We start from the raw sequence: 20,866 nt of genomic DNA, 5'->3' as shown, positions 1-20,866 counted from the left end.
TGCTCCTGAACATTAAAGAGAAGGAATGTTGAGTAGTTTGAAGACAGAAATGGGCTGCAATAGCAACAAATTATGCTTATAAAAATAGATTGTCATTTCACACATTTTACAAATTTCGATATTAATAATAGTATCTCATACTTGAAAAAAGCTTTATCTAGTTGTCAGGCAGTAATTACTTCAGGAGTTTATAGAACTTCATAATTAATTACCTTTACTTTTTGCCTCTCTTGATTCCTTAAAACTTCCTTTCTCCATTGTTTTTCAAAGATGGGACACACAGTGCAGAAGGAATCACTTTCCTTTAGTTCAAAAAGATCCTCTCTTTCCAAAGGTCTCTTATAGCCTAAAGTAATTACTCTAAAGATGAAAAAGTAAGGTAAACAAGACAGCAAAACAAATAATCTAGTTAAAAATAAATTGTCATACATTTATTACTTTCTTTGAGTTTTACATTATTTTATTGATTAAAATACAATGACTAGATTATGTGTTTAAACAGATCATACAGTTTTATCCTGGAGGTCAATAATGTGCAATAATCATTTATAGTTTTTATAAATGCTGTTTAGACATCCAATTATTCAGTGAAACACTGACTTCATTTATTCAGCTTATATTTGGGAAATGTACCACTCAGCTCATTAAAATTTATATAGCAAATTTTCCCAGTAGAATATTACCCTTACCACTCAAGTACCCAAATTGGCTTTTAGGCTTCTATTGGAGGGAAAACGAATCCAACCTCTGCATTTGCAATTTTCTTCTGTTCTACTAGGACTTTCTGTACAATTTGCCACTTGACTTTATAGATTGTACAACTGGATGTGGAGTACTTGTCCCTATCCCATAAGCTCTGGCCTTGGCCTTATGACCAACAGAATATGAGCCAATGTGAGAGTGCAATTTCTGAATTGATGCCTTAAGAAGCAAGGCAAGTCTCCACCAGCCTCTTAGTTTTTCCACCCTCCTCCATTCAATGAGCGTATCCCAGGTGACACTGCAAATAATTATGCAAGAACAATGGGTCTAAACTGGGAGGCAAACAAGATGCATAGTGTAGTTTTACCACAGAAGTTACCGTGAGAGAGAATGAATTGTACTTACCCACAGCTCTGCTCTGCTCTACCATCTTTCTGCTAACAGGGATCTGATATTTCTTCAGTTGAAAATCTCTTGAACTCATGGTAAGGTCTTATTTTAGCCACAGAGTTATGAATTATAATTGATCTAATCCAGTCCTGGTACTCTCATTACCCTCTGCTTGGGATTAATAATATAACTGAGTTATGGCTAACAATACCCAAGCCAATATCTGCTAGGAAGAACTTTCTTTTTCAAATGAAAGCACAGAACTTCAAAAGGAGAAAACATGTTGCCTCCCTTCTCTTTCCCTTTTGTCCTTTGAAGCCATGATGCTTTGAGATATAAAAGCCATCTTTGCCTCTACGGATAAAAAAGCCAAATAATAAGGATGGGAAGCAGAAAGACTGAAAAAGCCTGAGCCTTTTTTTTTTTTTTTTTTTTCCCACAGACTCTTGCTCTGTTGCCCCAGCTGGAGTGCAGTGGAGCAATCTCTGCTCACTGCAACCTCTGCCTCCTGGGTTCAAGCAATTCTCATGCGTCAGCCTCCCGAGTAGCTGAGATTACAGGCACACACCACCATTCCTGGCTAGTTTTTCTACTTTTAGTAGAGACAGGGTTTTGCCCTGTTGGCCAGGCTGGGCTTCAACTCCTGGCCTCAAGTAATCAGCCTGCCTTGGCCTCCCAAAGTGCTGGGATTGCAGGTGTGAGCCACTGTGACCGACCTAGCCTGGGCCTTTCGTAACATTTCTGCAATAGTTCAACAACCTATTTTCAGTAACACCCTCTTTCCAATAACATAAGAAAATAAATACTTGTTTGTTTAAACTATTATTATCTGGCTATTCTGTTACTTGAAGCTAAACTCACTCTGAAGTGATTTAAATCAGATATAGTTTGTGACTTTGGTGACATGACTTGTTCAATAAGAAATTAAACCCATATTTAAATCCAGGCCTTCTGACTGGCCTAAGTTCTGTCCATATAAAGTGTATTAACCGAAGAGGCGGTAACAATGCCTTAAACTACTCCAAATATAATATCTTACCATAATATCTTACCACAATTCATATCTAACAAAAATGTTTAAATGTAATAAGAAGAGACTTTCCGTAATCATGTTTCTGTTGGCTCAAATATGCTGGACATTTTCCTGCAGTGCACTTTTAAAAACATATTAAGCAATAAACTACTTTCTTGTCATATTAAGTTCTATTTCATTCCATGAAATAAATATTCATTTTCAAAATAAGACTGCATTGACTTTTAGAAAAGCATTTTTAATAACATTTACTGCCTCAGCATTTTGAGTTGGAACTGTGCAAAACTCAGCGGTTTCGGTTCAGGGAAAAGTGACCTCTTGCTTTCATGCTGAGTCCCCAAATAATGCAGCATCTAAAAGTGACACTTAAGCTGACTTGATTGTGACTCTCATGGCTTAGTGGTTTAACTACCTTGACTTTTTTCCCAGATGTGTGTTCCCCTCCACTATCTTTTGCTCTCTTCTAACAGACTCTGATCACATGGCTGGCCTTACCTTCCCACACAAGAGTTTGGAAAAAGAATAAGCAAGGAAGTGATAACGAAGTGGTATTTATTTAAATCAAATGTTGAGGCAGCTTTTTGGGAAACAATGAGGACCAAGAGTTGGCCCTCTCAGTAAGTGAAATGTGTAACACATACTAGGTCCCATCAACCTGTGGGCTTTATTCCTAAAACGATAATACAGTTTACACATGTATCTCATATTTTTAGAATGATGTTTCTTTTCAAAGGACATTCACATCAATGAATTTGATTCTCACAACTCCCCAAAGCTGGCAGAGCAGGATTAATTTCTCATTTTTACAGGCAGTTAAACATTAAGAACTTCAGAGACTGGTGATGGTGTTTTATATGTAAAATAAACCAGGGCTAACTTAGCAAAAAGCAGACAGTGAAATGTATTACTTCTGATATGGTTTGGCTTTGTTCCCACCCAAATCTCATCTTGAATTGCAGTTCACATAATCCCCACATGTCATGGGAGAGACCTGGTGGGAGGTAACTGAATCTTAGGGGTGGCTACCCCATGCTGCCGTTCTCATGATAGTGAGCGAGTTTTTACAAGATCTGATGGTCTTATGAGGGGCTTTTCTCTCTTTGTTTGACACTTCTTCCTGCTGCCAGGTGGAGAAGGACGTGTTTGCTTCTTCTGCCATGATTGTAAGTTTCCTGAGACCTCCCCAGCCCTGTGGAACTGTCAGCCAATTAAACCTCTTTCCCTTATAAATTACCCAGTCTCGGATATTTCTTCGTAGCAGCGTGAGAACTGACTAATACAATTTCCACTCTTAAATTTTATTATCTTAGAGAGAATTTTGACTATATTTAGAATTATTAAATGTGCATAAATATCTCAACCAACTCATGTGAACAGAATAGAAAAACAGTGGCATTCTGTTAGGAAGATGAGCTGAAATATAACTTTTATAGATGAGTAATATTTGAATACTTAGAAAGTACAAATATATAGTAGCATTATTTATTGCTATAAATAACCTTTTAAAACATTTCTGGAGGGAGGCCAAGGCGGGTGGATCACGAGGTCAGGAGATCCAGACCATCCTGGCTAACATGGTGAAACCCTGTCTCTACTAAAAATACAAAAAAAAATTAGCCGGGTGTAGTGGCGGATGCCTGTAGTCCCAGCTACTCGGGAGGCCAAGGCAGGAGAATGGCGTGAACCCGGAAGGCGGAGCTTGCAGTGAGCTGAGATCGTACCACTGCACTCCAGCCTGGGCGACTGAGCAAGACTCCATCTCAAAACAAAAACAAAACAAAACAAAAAACCATTTCTGGAAAGAGGTATTATGTTATGGGAAAAGGAAAGAAATCAATCTGGCCAAAAATTATAGGTTGGGAGAAAGTTGTTTAATGTACAAATTTTTTTAGTATGTGAGAAAAAGGACATATTGAATAGTGCATCTGGTTAAAATAATGACACGATTGTGACCTATGAAAACTCTTACTAGATTTTTCCATGTATATCTCTGGCCATGATTATTATACACTGGTGACAGATTATATTTGCTAATAAAGGCTTGATAATTATTTGATCATCAGAATGATCTAGATAGCTATTGTCTTGGGAATTAAGGCTCATAAGTATATAATTTTTTAATTATTGTGTCATCTGAGCACATTTTAATTGAGTTATTCATACAATTATTGATGCTTGAATTTGTTCTAGGAAATAATTTGACACTATTCTGTAACTCCAAAAATAGATCGGAGAATACAATTAATCTTTGTCTTCAAAGGGACATTCTCTTAAACAATAGTTAGGTTTCAAATACAATTGTTTAGTCACCACATAAGAAATCAGATTAGATCCATGCCAATGACAGTTCTGGATAACAACATCCTATGAAAATATTTTGTATCTAATTATGAGATATTCAAATTAAACAGAAAATAAATGTGATATTCACAGAGCTTGATGGTTTGTTTGATTGACTTAAGATATGGATTTCAAAATACTAGGTTGCCATATTTGAAGATTTGCTATGTCTTATCTTGCTTATTAAATTTAATTTAAGCGTCTTTAGGAATGCTAAAATAATGTTTGCAATATTTAACACATATGCATATAGTTTTTATAGTTTGATAATCAAACTTTAAAACTACATTTATTTAAAATTAATTTTATTTGCATTACTTAAATTCTGTGATACCTATGGATTTAAAATGAGACTAGAATTTTTTATTTTTTATTTTTATTTGTTTATTTTTTTTGAGATGGAGTCTCGCTCTGTCGCCCAGGCTGGAGTGCAGTGGCGCGATCTCGGCTCACTGCAAGCTCCACCTCCCGGGTTCACGCCATTCTCCTGCCTCAGCCTCCCAAGTAGCTGGGACTACAGGCGCCCGCCACCACACCCGGCTCATTTTTTATACATTTTTTTGGGGAGACGGGGTTTCACTGTGTTAGCCAGGATGGTCTCCATCTCCTGACCTCACGATGCGCCCGCCTAGGCCTTCCAAAGTGCTGGGATTACAGGTGTGCGCCACCGCGCCCGGCCCGAGACTGGAATTTTTTAAAGCTGGGGTAGGTGTCACTCTTCCTCTCAACTCCCCCCATAAACAAAATTCAGGTTTGGAAAACATTTCTATACATATACAAATTTGAAGCATTAAAATCATTAACTGTAAATAGCTCACATTTACATTTCTAGCTATGCTTTCTCTTTTCTAGTGTGCTGCTTAATGTTACATAGTTTTGCCATCCTCTTTAAGAGATTCTTAGATTTGTGTAACTTGGAAATTTTATCACAATTTAAACCCTTCTGCCCAAGTATTTGCTCACAAGTATATACATTTTCTACTTCAATTGCTTTGAAAAACTCCCCAGTGATCTTCATGTAGCCAAATTTAATGGAGAATATTTAGTTATTATTTTAATTCACCCCTTTGCAGTATTTGGCCCTATTGACCACTTTATTTTTCTCCTTTCTTGACAGTTTCTCTTTTCTTACCTGTCACTCATACTATTTCATCAGATACTTCTCTTATAATATATTCTGAACACCTTTACTTAGCTTTTTTTGTAGACTCCTCTTTCTCTTGCCATTTAAATACTGAGGATTACCAATGTTCCATTTGTTCAGCCTATTCAATGGGTTCTTCCTCTGGGCAATCTCATTCATACGCATGGTTTCAACTACTGTCCTCTAGTCAGTGACTCCCAAATCCATATCTATAGTCGAAGGTTTATTCTAAGCCTGGAAGCCACATATCCAAACTCCTGTACATGTGATGCTTCATAAGTGTGGGGAAAAGAAAGACAGATCAGATTGTTACTGTGTCTGTGTAGAAAGAAGTAGACATAGGAGACTCCATTTTGTTCTGTACTAAGAAAAATTCTTCTGCCTTGAGATGCTGTTAATCTGTAACCCTACCCCTAACCCTGTGCTCCCTGAAACATGTGCTGTGTCAACTCAGGGTTAAATGGATTAAGGGTTGTGCAGGGTGTGCTTTGTTAAACAAATGCTTGAAGGCAGCATGCTCGTTAAGAGTCATCACCACTCCCTAATCTCAAGTACCCAGCGACACAAAATACCGCAGAAGGCCACAGAGACCTCTGCCTAGGAAAGCCAGGTATTGTCCAAGGTTTCTCCCCATGTGATAGTCTGAAATATGGCCTCGTGGGAAGGGAAAGACCTGACCGTCCCCCAGCCTGACACCAGTAAAGGGTCTGCGCTGAGGAGTATTAGTAAAAGAGGAAGGAACGCCTCTTTGCAGTTGAGATAAGAGGAAGGCTTCTGTCTCCTGCCCGTCCCGGGGCAATGGAATGTCTCGGTGTAAAGCCGATTGTATATTCCATCTACTGAGATAGGGGAAAACTGCCTTAGGGCTGGAGGTGGGACATGCTGGCAGCAATACTGCTCCTTAAGGCATTGAGATGTTTATGTATATGCATATCAAAAGCACAGCAGTTTTTTCTTTACCTTGTTTATGATGCAGAGACATTTGTTCACGTGTTTACCTTCTGACCTTCTCTCCACTATTATCATATTATCCTGCCACGTCCCCCTCTCCGGGAAACGCCCGATAATGATCAATAAATACTAAGGGAACTCAGAGGCTGGTGCCGGCGTGGATCCTCCGTATGCTGAATTCCGGTCCCCTGGGCCCCTTTTTCTTTCTCTATACTTTGTCTCTGTGTCTCTTTCTTTTCCTAGTCTCTCGTTCCACCTAACGAGAAACATCCGCAGGTGTGGAGGGGCAACCCACCCCTTCAATAAGTATCTCAAAAATTAAAAATTTCTCAGTCTGAACCCACAGTTTTTCACCACATCTGAACTTCACAGCCAGTTCTTTCCCACCTTTTATTGTATGGTTTTCACATAGTATTTGCTCAATTTGGGATACCACGTTTCTCACTCCTACACATCTTTAAATGTTAAGTGAAAGCATTGGTATCTGTGAAATAGTCCCTAATTGTGCAAACTTGATTAGATGATATTACTGAAAATTTGTGTTTGTCAATTACGCTTATGTTGCCTTTTCCCTTTTTTTGTAATGGTGGTATACTTTTTAATCTTTTTAATTCTACTATGAATTCCTAGAAGACAGAAACTAACTCATTTATCTCTGCATTTTTAAAGACTATTTGAGTTTGGGGTATCTAGTACCTAATCATTTTTTAAAAGATTAATCCACTCTTGGGAACATATCTGTAGATAAAATTGAGCAGTTTTGTGTCTGTGAACTGCAGAGCAAGGGGCATAAAGCTAGAAACACAAATTTAACTTCATATTATTATGGAATTTCTGTTATGGGGGAAAAAGAAATACATTTCTAAAGAAAGCTTCTGAATTTATAAAATAAGAAAACATCAACTCTTCCCATTCAATACCATTTAATTTCTGTGTTAAAAATCAGAGTTCACAATGGTATCTCCTGAAGAAATTCTGAGCCCTCAACATATGTTATGGGTGAATTATTCTATGAGAAAAACCATAATATATGTCTTATAAAATGCTTAGGGCTGTGTGTGTGTGTTTTTTAATAATAGCATATATTAGTATAAAAGAGAGCATTTCTAATAAAAAGTAGATTGACATAGCAAAAATAAAGCTTGAAACATGAACTCATCAGAAATTAGTTTAAAACACATACTTACTCCTACATGGGTATCAATGGACAGGTGCTTTCCTTTCCTGAGCCTAAATTTTTTTCATGCAAATGCCTTTCTCATAGCACTTGGAGGAGAATTAAATGAAATAATAAACACAAAGTGGATAGCATATACTTGATGCTAAAAAAGAAGTTCATTTTTCTGTTCTTCCCTAGTGGTAATGAGATGAAAACCCGATAAAGAGACAGACATATTGGAGGAATATTAGTACTGTTATCTGTGGAACTATTTAGTATGTTTTTACCTGTGATTTCTGTGTAATAAGTAATATGAGACAACTTTGTACAACTATTCACTTTGAGATTAAAGGAAATTCAGGTGTCATTTCCCTTGGGATCTTTTTCAGTGTGGTACACTACAAATATATTAGTAAAATTCCTACCTGCTAAACCAGGAATATGTCACTTTACTGAAAAATGAGGCACTTTTCTCTGGACTGCATTTCTGAAAAGAAAAAATATAGAGAGTAGTGTATAAAGTAAATGTTTTAAATTTACAATTGAAATATTTTTTGTCGGGGGTAAATCTGAAATGATTTATTCTACTAAGAGTTACGGATATGTTGGTATCATAATTCTTAAGAAATATAGTTAAGTGAAGATATTCTTGTATGGTGGTTGGACTAGAGGAATTTCAAGATTTCTCTCAACATTACGATGGTGCATGTAGCAGTAAATCATGTTGGGAAGGAAAATTGTATGTATATGTACATATACATAGATTTTAGAACTGTAAATTTACAATTATATGTATTTGTATACATATACACATATACAATATACATACATATACATATATATGTACACATACAGTGGGACAGTTCTTTGGACTTAGCCCATATTGTCTATTTACATTAACACAATTATATGACAGTATAAGTGAATAATGTATACACATAGGTATTATATATGTATATGTATATATAAGATAAATGTAAGTATTTAAATTGCTAAAGATAGTTTTCTTTTTCTGAAAAATAGAAAAGAGAATATCATAGTTATTTGGTGTACTTCTGTGTGTGTTTACATATTTTAAAAATTATATACACAATTACATATTTGTCACAATTACATGATATTTTGGGGTGGGTTATAACATTTCCATAAAGTTTTCCCATTTACTGTGTTGGTTTAATCAAGAGAAAAGAGGTTTAAAAATAGAGGACTCAAAAATAACCATTTTATGTTTTTATAGTCAGCATCAATCTCCTTGCATTTTAAAAAGTAAGACTGGTCACCAAGTTAATTTTGATTTTCAGAAACTGTCCAACATTTAAGAAATTTCCTAGTGATCTTCTCTAACTCAGTTCTGATTCCATAATCAGTGTTTACCAATTTAAAAAATTCTGAAGCTAGAAGGAATGACTAAATCCAAATTTCATCGTATACAACAAAATGCCCAAAGTAGAGATGAGAAAATGTATTTGACGCCAGATCTGTTCTCTGTGTTATAACAAATTATATAATATAAATCATTTAAGATATACACAATTTACCAAAATGGCATTTATCATTATAAGATTGTTGCAAGAACTAATATAATGATAAATATAAAATACTTATCACACCATTAGCCCAAAACAATGACTCAAATATATGAACAATAAAATTGTCATCACTGTTGTTACCAACATATTATTTGAAAACAAGTACATAAATTATTGGAAAAAATATTCTAAAAATTCTCTAATTAACCTGGAGGACATATTTTAGGTCATAAGTTCAAATTTCACAGGGAGTTGCTAATGTGATAATTTGCTACCAATGAAAGGATCGGATTGATAGCCGAAACACATATATTTCTGTGGAAAACTGTAAATGGCTACCAATTCTTTGCAGCTTTTCCCATCAAGAGGTGGAATCTATTTCCCATCCCTTGTATCTGGGCTGACATTGTGTCTTGTTTTGGTCATAGACATACAACAGGAGTGACATTGAAATTCTAAGCCTCAAGAAGCCTTAATGCTTTGGCTCCTGCTGCGCTTAGGACACTGAGTGCACCATGTGACTGAGCTGGAGCTAGGCTGCTGAAGGATGACAGATCACGTGGAGGAGAACTAAGGCACTCATCTGATGGTCTATTACCAGGCCAATAGCTTGAAAACTGCCAGATATGGGAATAACGTGGTTCTAGATTATCTGCCTACCAGCCCATCTGCCAGCTGATTCTACAATCATTGTAGAATTACTGTCATTGTATTTAGTTCTCACAACAATCCTATGCATAAAAGAGCGCAGGAGTTATCCGTCAAACTGACCCAAACCAGGACACAATCCAACTGACCCAAAGAATAATTAACTAAATAGCATGGTTGTTGTCTGAGGCACCTAAGCCTTGCAAAGCTACTGCAGGTGGCTACTTTAGCAGACTAAGAACTCAGTACTTGGTTTAACATTCCCTCTAGGACCGTTTTTTCATGTGAAAGCATCTTATGTGACGCCCTTTATATTTTCTGGTGCATAGCCTCCTTAGATGTGAACCAGGTATCTTATGCTGAAGCACAGTAAAGTCCAACTATACTTTCCTTCCCAGAAGGAATAGCAGCCAGGTTTAAAAAAAAAAAAAAAAAAAAGTCTGATGAAGGGAGTTAATCCTTACCAAGCACCAAGAATGTGCAAATGACTTTTCAATACATTCATAATTATTGAATTCATATCATGGATCTCATTGAGTTGATTATATACTGCACATAGTAATTTCTATGTAGAAAAATAGAACATGACAATTCTGAGTATCTTTGAATGTTCTAATTTACTCCCGTCTTCTCCATTAAATATTTATCATCTTTCTAACTCATTTGTTCTCAATCTGACAGCAATTCTGGTCTGCAGACCTAATTGACCCCAAGTGAGTTTCTCATTTCTTGTGTCCCCATGTCCACTACAGACCTTGTTTAAGCTGTTTTATTATCTATTGTATTTATTTACTATTGAGCTTATAGTAGGCATTCCATAAACATACCTTGACATTGCTGACTTAAGAGCAATTTTCACTAGAATGGAGGTCCTGTTACTTCTGGTTTATGGCAGAAAAACAAGAAGTATTTAGACCACTGGATCATAGCACAGCTGGGGTTCTGAAGTGTGCTGTTTTCAAACTTCCTTGGGTTTAATGTTGAGATGTGGCCTCATGGCAATACGGTTTGTGTGACAGATTGCTGTGTTTACTGATATCCCATAATGCCTAATTTCAGAAGCTTCCTATGTGGATTTTATAGGGGGATTTTGGGAATAGTGGAGGAAATTACTGGAAAATGAAAGTAGATGCTCATGGAGAAGGGAAAACTTCTAGAAATTAAAAAAAAAAAAAACTTACTTTTTTTTTTTTTTTTTTTTGACATGGAGTCTTGCTCTGTCATCCAGGCTGGAGTGCAGTGGTGCAATCTTGGCTTACGGCATCCTCTGCCTCCCAGGTTCATGCTACTCTCCTGCCTCAGCCTCCCAAGTAGCTGGAATTACAGGCGTCTGCCACCAGGCTCTGCTAATTTTTGTATTTTTAGTAGAGATGGGGTTTCACCATGTTGGTCAAGCTGGTCTCGTACTCCTGACCTCAGGTGATCCACCCCTCTTGGACTCTCAAACTGCTAGGATTACTGGTGTGAGCCATGGCGCCCAGACAGATAAAACTTACATTTTTTTAATCACTTAAAAGATGCTAAATTCTGTACTAAGTATATTATTTCACTAAATGTAAAATACCTTTATGGTGGAATAATTTCTGTCACCCCTATTTTATAGAAAGGGAAACTAACACCCAGAGTTTAAGAAACTCGCCTAAGATCTTGCAACCAAGTATTGGAAACAAGATCTAAACCACTTAGTTTATTCTATACTCCAGTTCTAAATCCACAATCTCAACTCTGTACCCATGCAACACTGTTTTTCACTACTTAGACCTTTCCTACTGCCCACATCCTTCTGCCTCCCTTCTCCTGGCTTTTGTGCTTCAATCCTATTCAGGTTTCAGTGCCTTTTGTAATTTCTGTCCTCTCACTCCAGTCCAAGGCTCTGAAACAGGTTCTGTATTACCCGAGCAACCTTAACATACTCCTCAGGGAGGACTTAAGGGCTCCTTCAGGTTGGCGCTCACAGAATTTACCCTCATATTACCCAACTCTCTCATTATTTCCTGGAAGGTGCTTCTCTCTTACTAGATTTAGTGTTGCTGGAAGACAGAAACTATAGTTGGTTTATCTCTGTATCGCTAGCTTCTGGAGAAATCTCCAGTTTCTCAAGGCCCAGGGCCAGCTCATAATAAACATGTTTTGGATGACTGACTGAATGAATGGATGGATGCTAATCACTATCAACAAAAAATATTTAGAAGCATCTATTCACAGGTCACCATGTTAGCCATAAAAATTCAATTAAAAAGGTATGTTCTTAGCTTATAGTTACATAGGGATTTTTACCTGAGATCTGTTGTATTAAAAATATGAAGTCAATATGTAAGTAAGCAGAGGTTTTTTATACATTTTGAAGCCATCAATTTTTTTTTGAGATAGTGTCTCACTGTGTTGCCCAGGCTTCAGTGAAGTGGAGCGAACATGGCTCACTGCAGCCTCAATTTCCCAAGCTCAAGTAATCCTTCCACCTCAGCCCCCGCAAGTAGCTGGGACTGCATGAGCATGCCTCCATGCCTGGCCTCCCAGAGTGCTGGGATTACAGGCGTGAGCCACTGTGCCTGGCTACCATCAACTTTTTAAAAAAATTGGCATCATAGAAATAACAAATAAAGAATGAAATTAAAATGAATATTTTCAACCTTGTTTAAGTGGATTCCTGATCTATGAAGGCTATCAAAGTTGAATAATAATCAAGGAAACAAACGGTGTTTGAATACTAAAGGAAGAGTCGGCTAGAATTTGGGGTGACAAAATTGAGTTTTATAATTTTTCAACTACAAGTTTATAATTTACTGCCTTTGATCACCTTGGCTGTTACACTAATGATATTAAACCAGTTTGCTCAATTGAGCCTGCCATCTCTAGGGTACAGTAAAAAAAGGCATGCTATAGTGATGGAGCTTTTTCACGTTTTCAAGGAACTTATTCAGCCCTTCTATCTTATAGATTTTTATAAAAGTACTTTACATATAACTTAATTTTAAATAAATTTATAGTTTGATTTTGTATGTGATCAGAATAGATGTCACATATATTTGACACTCACTCAGAGTTACTAAAAAAGCCAGGATTAGAACAAGTCCCCTAAATCGGAATTATATATTTTTTATTTGTTAGGACAACAGGGCTGTTTCTAAGCCCATGTCTTGTATAGTGATAATAAGCGAAACAAATGGAACTTTTGTTAGGGGAATTGTTGCTAATACTCAAATGTAGGGCTCATTTCTCTGACTACCGCGTTAGCACGTGACTCCCATTGTAGAAGCATGAGTTATAGTGCGCCAGAGGAGAGCACAATTAAGTGTCTGAAGTTTCTGGATTTGCCCCAGACCTGGGTCCCAAAATTCACACTGAGTGTTATGAATCCCCAGTGCTCTGCGGTTTTAATGGGATCATTCACTGGTTGTAGAATTCCGCTCCAACCTGTGTTCCTTCAGCGATGACAGGCCCATCCACGCTTTCTGCTTATGGGGGAGTTACTTATCTCTTCAAACAAAGATGCCTCTTCCTCTCCTCCAGCCCTACCAAGACTGAGCTCCTCTGGTTCAAGTTGCACCCACCCCGATCTCTCATCTCTGCTCTCAGGATTGAGTGTGTACGCGGGTCTGTCTGTCCCGTGTGTGATGGCTACTGAAACAAGGGCTCGTCAGTCCACATTCAGGGTTCGAGGACTCACCTCTCCCCACTTCCACTCCTGCACCCACAGTGGTCCCCACGACCCGCCTCTCCTCTCCCCTAAGAACCAGAGAACTTTACCTGTGCATCAAGCCCCCCCGCGGACCCGCTGATAGGAGCCGCCCGAGTTCTGCGTACTGGAGAGCATGGTCCGCGGGGCGCCCGGCCGCTGGCTGAGAGCCTGGCTGCGGCTGTCACTTCCCTTGGCAGCGGACAGTCAGTTCAGCGCCAGCACGGTGGGAGGACACGCACTCCGCCCCGGCAGAGTCAGCTGTCACCTTAGTCCCTGCCTTTCAGTCCTAGCCTGTGCGCCTGGGGCGGGGTGCTGGTGGAATGGGGTTGGGCCTGGCGGAGGCAAGGTGTGGAGGGAGACGGGAAGGGACGGTTCTACAGAGTCAGCTGCTCTCTGCCTGGCGGGGAGTTTGCACTTGACTCAGTAGTTCTCCCATTTCCATTTCCTGTTAGAAACCTGTGTCTCTTTTATGACAGAAGCACAAAGCTAGTTTCTCGCTGGGATGGTGTTTATACGTTTGTAAACAATGTTACAGCTGTCTCTTAAAAAAATTAAGAATAAGTGTCAGTAGAATTTTAAGGAGCAAATTTCTTGCAATGGCCTCAACTTTAAAAACAAATGAAACGCTCCCCGTGGTATTAGAAAACCTTAACAGTATACTGCATCTCATCTACGTTTTACTCTTCAAAGTAACTACGAAGCAAGTAAATAAATGAAAAACTTCATGGTAACTAAGATGAACAAAGAATTAAAGGTGACACATGATGTACAAAGGGGAACATAAAAATTGAAGAATTGCATTCTGATTTCTAGTAAATATTAAGAAACTGTGAGCGTGTATATAGAAGTAAAGAGTATGCAACAAGTTACTTTGAGGCAGATACTTGACACATGATGTATGTCATTGGTTTGATGAAGCATTTTGTTTTATTTGGCACCTGAAGCAACAAAAGAGGGAGAAATAGTAGAAATTCCTAAATGTAAGGATAAAGATAAGGCCATGTAGTATATTACAAGGATGGGTATTATACTTCAGGACAAGGAACACTCCGTGTATTTCCTGGGATTTATTTGACTGCTAGATGGAGAGAATGAAGGATTTAGGACAGGAGAAGTCCTGCTTTCTGGAGGAAGGGGCATAAATCCTACCTGGGGAAGTCTGGGCTGGCCATAGAATGGGTGAAACTGAGGAACCAGACAACTTCCACATAAGAATTCGACCAGATGATACCTTATGGAACTGAAGTCCTGGGAAATGTTTAGAACACTATTCATTTGTCTTCCTCTCTTAATACCATGCTTGTTTGGCCCTATGCAAGGAGGAAGTTGTAGGTTTAACTTTAAAAATCAACATGTGTGTGAAGAATTAAGGGTGCAGCTCAGGACTTAGAAACTTTGTCTCATTTCCACAAATGTGTGCACCAATTTGGGAACACCTCGCTCTCACTCAGCAGCCACAGCCTGAAGAGCCCTCCTCCTATCCGCACTTTCAAACTACTCACTCTGTGGATTCTCCACGGAAAATACAAGGTCTTCTAGTAGAATGGGCCTTGCTTTTTCAGATATAGTTATGAGGAAAGAAACAACTTTGAACCTGTGCAGGGAGGAGGTAGCCAGGAAGAAAAAGAAGCCTAAAAACAACGCAGGCACCAAACCCAGCATTTGTCTTTGACCTCTAGGAATCAGTCCCCTCAGGTAATGCTGGTGCTAGAAACTGGAAGCAGAAAGATTTCTACAGTTACTCAGCTCGGTAGAGATACCTGGCTCCTTGATTGGTGGGAGAAGGGAGGAATGCCCCCCAAAATTGTCTAGAAGTAGGGGAGGGTGATAGATGTGTGTGGGAACTATAGTAAAGAAGTCCCTACCTAAGGAGATTGGGGAAAAATTCTCTGGGAATCCCTCAAAATGTAATAAAAATTACGTTTTAATGTCAAGTTTCTCCATTTTATAGGAGGTGCAAGATAAGACTGTGCAAATGAGCAGGAAGACATGAAGGTTTGTAAGAAAAAAACTGAGTTTTCAATGCCTAGTTAAGGAAAACTGGGTGAAATACTCAGATTTGCCTAGGAAATAGAAAAGTACAAAATAAGAGGATCAGATATTCGCAAAACCTTACAACAAAGCTAGAATTCTGACTCGCTGATTTATCGTGCTAGCTGGGCTATGAAAGAAATACTTTTGTTTTCCAGGAAAAAGAAAATCATGAGACAGTGGAATAAAAGGATATCTAGATTGAGTAATGGGTAGGGCATATTCTGTGCCACAATACTCAATGTTTCGGCTTGTTGGGAAGATTCATTCTGTTGATGCTGTATAAGTTTTGCAGGTATGGCACGTCATCCTTTCTGGCTGGCGGAGGAGAGCCTCATAAACAGACCGTGAGGGTGATGAGTAAGGTTGAAAGAAAGAACTGTTTTCCACAGTTAGTTGGGCATATACCTGTCACTATGGCAGAGAGAGGAGAATCTCTTTCTTCAAGACAACTGTAGGTTATGTTTTTATGAGGGGTGGGAGATTGGGTAGATGTGATTTTCATTGTTCTTGCTAACTTTGGTATAAAAATTAAATTAACAATATTCAGTTCACTGCATATTATCAGTATCATTTTGTGAAGGGCCTTTCTATTTTGTTTATATTTTTCATCTGCTTATTTTCTAGTCCATTTATTTTCCCCAACAGAAGTCGTCTGGAGCAACTAGTAAGTATCTTTCCAATTCACCTTCTACAAATTTATTGAGATACTTGTTTATCCTTGAAAATATATGGTGCTGTTTTATGTGCCTTCAACATAGGCACAAGTGGTATTTTGCTATAAAGTCATAGCGATACAATTCTCTCCTGTCATGTAGCTTTGAAATGATTCCAAACATGTACTCTGCTATGTGAGTGATATGTGTTTTGCTGTGATAAGAACTTGAAGTGAAGTGTATTTCCTCAGCCTCTCAAAAATGTGACGTTTTATCCTACTCCATATGTGAGAACTTGGAGTGATCTTCCCCTGCACTCAGGAATGTGACACCATGCCTTAGCCTTATCATACCCCATCTGTGAGTTGCTGATTTCAACCACTGGACTTCTATATATATATTTGGCATTTGGAAGATATTTATAACTCAGGGAACTAATATTTCAAACTACCAATACATGATATTGTATATTATATATATATATACACACACACACACACATATATGTATATATATATATACACACACACACAATCTGAGAGCTTAGAACATGGTAGTCTACCCTCTGTGAGCTACTTCCCTACATATGCTGACCCAGGGCTACACTGTCAGCTGCTTCTCGGAAGACTGAGCCCTCCGCCCTGACAGAGCCGCACCCTGTTAGCCTTTGAGCTAATCTCTGAAGCCCTGCCAACACCAGTCACCTTGCCTGTAATCTAAGATCTCTGCTTTGTCACTCATGACAGTCTCACCTGAGAACCACTTATGTAAATATACACCTCAAATTTTAACTAGACTTTACTTTCTACAGAGGCCTGCTTCCATCCTAATTGACCCATTAGACTTCAGTAATTTTGGAATTCACTCACCGTGTAGTCAATGTACCTCATCTATCAAGCATATTCCCTGTGAGATTTGTTCTTCCTATTCCTCGTCTCTTTAAGTATTGTGAACCTAAGGAAAAAAAAATTCCTTCTTATATGATGTCTTGGTCTATTTTTTGCTACTACAACAGAATACCACAAACTTGGTAATTTATAAACAGAGATTCTTTGGCTCACAGTTCTGGAGGCTGTGAAGGCCAACCCGAAGGCACTATTGGTTTGGTGATTCTGATTTTAAGATGGTATCTTGAACACTGCATCCTCAGGAGGGGAGGAACACCACACCATGTTTTCACGTGGTGGAAGGTAGGAGGAAAAAAGACAAAATGGGGTGTAACTTGACCTTTTATAATGACATTAATTCCACCCAACCCTCACGGCCTAATCACTTTTAAAGATCTCATTTCTTGGCTGGGCGTAGTGGCTCATGCCTGTAATCCCAGCATTTTGGGAGGCCGAGGTGGGGGGATCACAAGGTCAGGAGTAAGAGAACAGCCTGGCCAATATGGTGAAACCCCGTTTCTACTAAAAATACAAAAATTAGCCGGGCATGGTGATGGGCTCTTGTAGTCCCAGCTACTCAGGAGGCTGAGGCAGGAGAATCGCTTGAACCCGGAAGGCGGAGGTTGCAGTGAGCTGAGATTGAGCCACTGCACTCCAGCCAGGATGATAGAGCAAGACTCCGTTTCAAAAAAAAAAATAAAAGATCCCACTTCTTAATACTGTTAAAGTGGCAATTAGATTTCAACATGAATTTTGGAGGCGACAGACATTCAAACCATGTTATATAGCAATAAACTGTGATTTGTGACATACTTTGATCATCTCTTTATTTCTACCATACAAACAACCCCCCTCTTCCCACATTTTAAAAAATGACATTATTTGTAAGGCACCTTACCCATGCGAGGCTATGCAGTCCTCACCTATGGTTTCTGACTACTGCGTGCCGCTTTGTTCCATTCAAATACCACATTCTAGAAGAACTCCCATAGCAGAGTGATTAAGCACATAGACTTTAATGTAAGACTGTGGGCTTAAATTGTGGCCTCCACTGCTTACCAGCATGTCATGAACATCTCAGGGCTCACTTTCTCACCTATAAAATATAAGTAATAGTCATGCCTTCCTCATAAGTTTGTTGTAACAATTACATGACTTAATCATATAATAAGCAAAACGTTTAGAACAACAAGGGGACATGGTAAAGACTGCATAAAGTATTATGATTATTACTTATCTAGTCACATTGTGATCAATATGTAGGCTAACTCTGTGGTCAGTGCTGTGATAAACACCTCTCTCTGAGGACTGGTATGTGCATTTCTTTTTTTTCTTTTTCTGTTTTTCCTTTTTTTTTTTTTTTTTTTTTTTTTTGAGATGGAGTCTCGCTCTGTCGCCAAGCTGGAGTGCAGTGGTGCAATCTCAGCTCACTTCAACCTCCGCCTCCTGGGTTCAAGCGATTCCCCTGACTCAGCCTCCCTAGTAGCTGGGACTATAGGAGTGCACCACCACAGCCGGCTAATTTTTTGTATTTTAGTAGAGACGGGGTTTCACCATGTTGGACAGGATTGTCTCGATCTCTTGACATCATGATCCAACCACCTTGGCCTACCAAAGTGCTGGGATTACAGGCGTGAGCCACTACGCCTGGCTGTGCATTTCTTTTAGATCATGGTTCTCAAAGGTTTTGAATGTAGGACCTTTTATATATTTCAAAATTGTTGAGGACCCAATTAACTTCAGTTTGTGTATACTCTATCTACCTATATTTATCAAATTATAAATTAAAATTTAAATTAAAATATATTTATTTGTCAATTTATTTAAAGATAAACCTATTGCATGTAAATGATATATTACTTATTTGTAAAAATCCATATATTTTCGAAACTTTGAGAAGGTTGCCATTGGTTTGATATCATTTTAACATTTATGTTTTAATATAATTTAACATTTTAATGTCTGGTTTAGTAGAAGATAGTTGGACTCCCATACCTGCTTCTTTATTCAATCTGTTGAGATATTTTGTTTTGATTGAAGTAGATGAAGAAAGCCTGGATGTATACACATATGTAGTTGGAAGAGGCAGACAACTTCAATTAGCTTTCAGGAAATTCTGTGTATTTTTCTTTGAGATAATACCAACATTTTGGTAGCACCTTCAAAGTTATTTACAATGTGGAATCTGAAACCATATTGGTAAATCTTTTGTGCTTTATTATATGAAAACTGTTGGTCTATCTTGCATTTTGAGTGGATATTTTATTCTTTCATAATTTTGTAACATCATGTATTGGTAGTTCAAAATATTAGTTCCCTGAGTTATAAATATCTTCCAAATGCCTGTGTATTTGTATTATATATATGTCACAATTATATATCAATTATATAAATAATAATTAAGTTGCCTTTTGTTTAAAAATGTCAAATTATTTAAAGATGTTAAATTATTTAACATTGCAAAGAATCAGATGTTAATAGTGGTCCCCTCTGGGTAGTGAGATTATGAATGATTTTCTTTTTTTCTTTACATATATATATATTTTTTATGCATTTTCCAAATTTTCTACAGCCATCATGCGTTAGTTATAAAAGTAGACAAAAATAAATATTAACTGAGATTTCTCCATTAGGCTGATGTGTTTTTAAACACATACATAATTCTTCAACACGTGCTTTAAGAATTCTTTGCCAGAACCTCCACCCCTACGCTTTGCCAACTGTCTCAGCATAGAGAGGAAGGAGCTGATCGAGGGCTTGCTTGTAAGCAGGGGCGTAGGTGTGAGAGAAACCAGAGTGTGCAACTCGTTTGGCATTTTCTACCTGTATAAAACGAGACAAATTTTGTAACCTCTTATTTCTTTGCCTCAGTTTCCTCAGCCTCATTTTTACCTCACAGGGCATCCAAAGTACTGAAAAAGATACTTAGTGTAAAATGCAGCATACAGACCCTGACATGTTGTATGTACACAATGCAGTAAACACCACAATCATTATTTAGAGCCATGTCTTAAAAGGTATAGAGATGAAGGCTCAGCTGAGGCTGGAAACCATAAATGTGAAGTACAGCAATCGGGCATAACTCTAAGGCCATAGTCCTAGATATGCTTTAAACATGGGAGCAGTAGTGACAGAAGAAATTATTGGACTTAACATAGAGGATCTGTAAAATGTCCAAAAGAAGCAAGAATCAAAAGTGGCTGTGAGGATGTCTGTCACTGAGGTCATTTTGTTTGGACAGAGAAAAACTGAAGTTAGGAAAGTGATAGGGAACTGAGGTCAGGGTCAAAGTACTGAATGTCTCAAGGAGGATAAACTTCTGTGAGTTATATTTAAACAATCAGTCAACAGAATGCAATTCAAATATGCCCTTGGAGTGACAAACCAGGCAATAGTCTACTGTCTCTGCCAAGAGTGCTGCCTGTTAAAGGGGGACTTGGCTGTCTTTTACTGGACATAAAGATGGTCTTATGGGAAATCTACATGCAGGTCTGTCATTTGGGGTTGACAACTTTATTCTCTATTGAACATGGCTATCACATTTTTCCTAGTAATAAGCATGGCTGCATCCATTCAGAACTTCCAAACTCATCATAATAACGACATTAAGCAGCGAAAGGGCAGGTGTTGATTTCCACAGGGAGAATTAAACATGTTTTTAAAATTAACTTCTTGGTTTATTTCTATTAAATATGCACAGGTTTCTCTCTGTGAAGT

At 38.1% G+C, this 20,866-nt stretch overlaps 1 protein-coding gene across 1 annotated transcript in view; it reads right to left on the bottom strand.

Annotated features, from left to right (window-relative positions):
* The window catches only part of LOC474069 (multidrug resistance-associated protein 1-like), a 93,005-nt gene extending 79,134 nt beyond the window's left edge, over positions 1 to 13,871 (bottom strand). Inside the window, 4 exon segments of the mRNA XM_009442609.4 lie at positions 213 to 360; positions 8,145 to 8,206; positions 13,644 to 13,661; positions 13,663 to 13,871. Of these exon segments, the coding sequence (XP_009440884.4) occupies positions 213 to 360; positions 8,145 to 8,206; positions 13,644 to 13,661; positions 13,663 to 13,710 (276 nt within the window). The 5' untranslated portion in view covers positions 13,711 to 13,871.
* Between the last annotated feature and the right edge of the window lie 6,995 nt (positions 13,872 to 20,866).

The sequence above is a fragment of the Pan troglodytes genome, chromosome 22 (assembly GCF_028858775.2).
Source record: "Pan troglodytes isolate AG18354 chromosome 22, NHGRI_mPanTro3-v2.0_pri, whole genome shotgun sequence".
Classification (NCBI taxonomy): domain Eukaryota; kingdom Metazoa; phylum Chordata; class Mammalia; order Primates; family Hominidae; genus Pan; species Pan troglodytes.
This window is presented reverse-complemented; position numbering and strand designations above follow the sequence as displayed.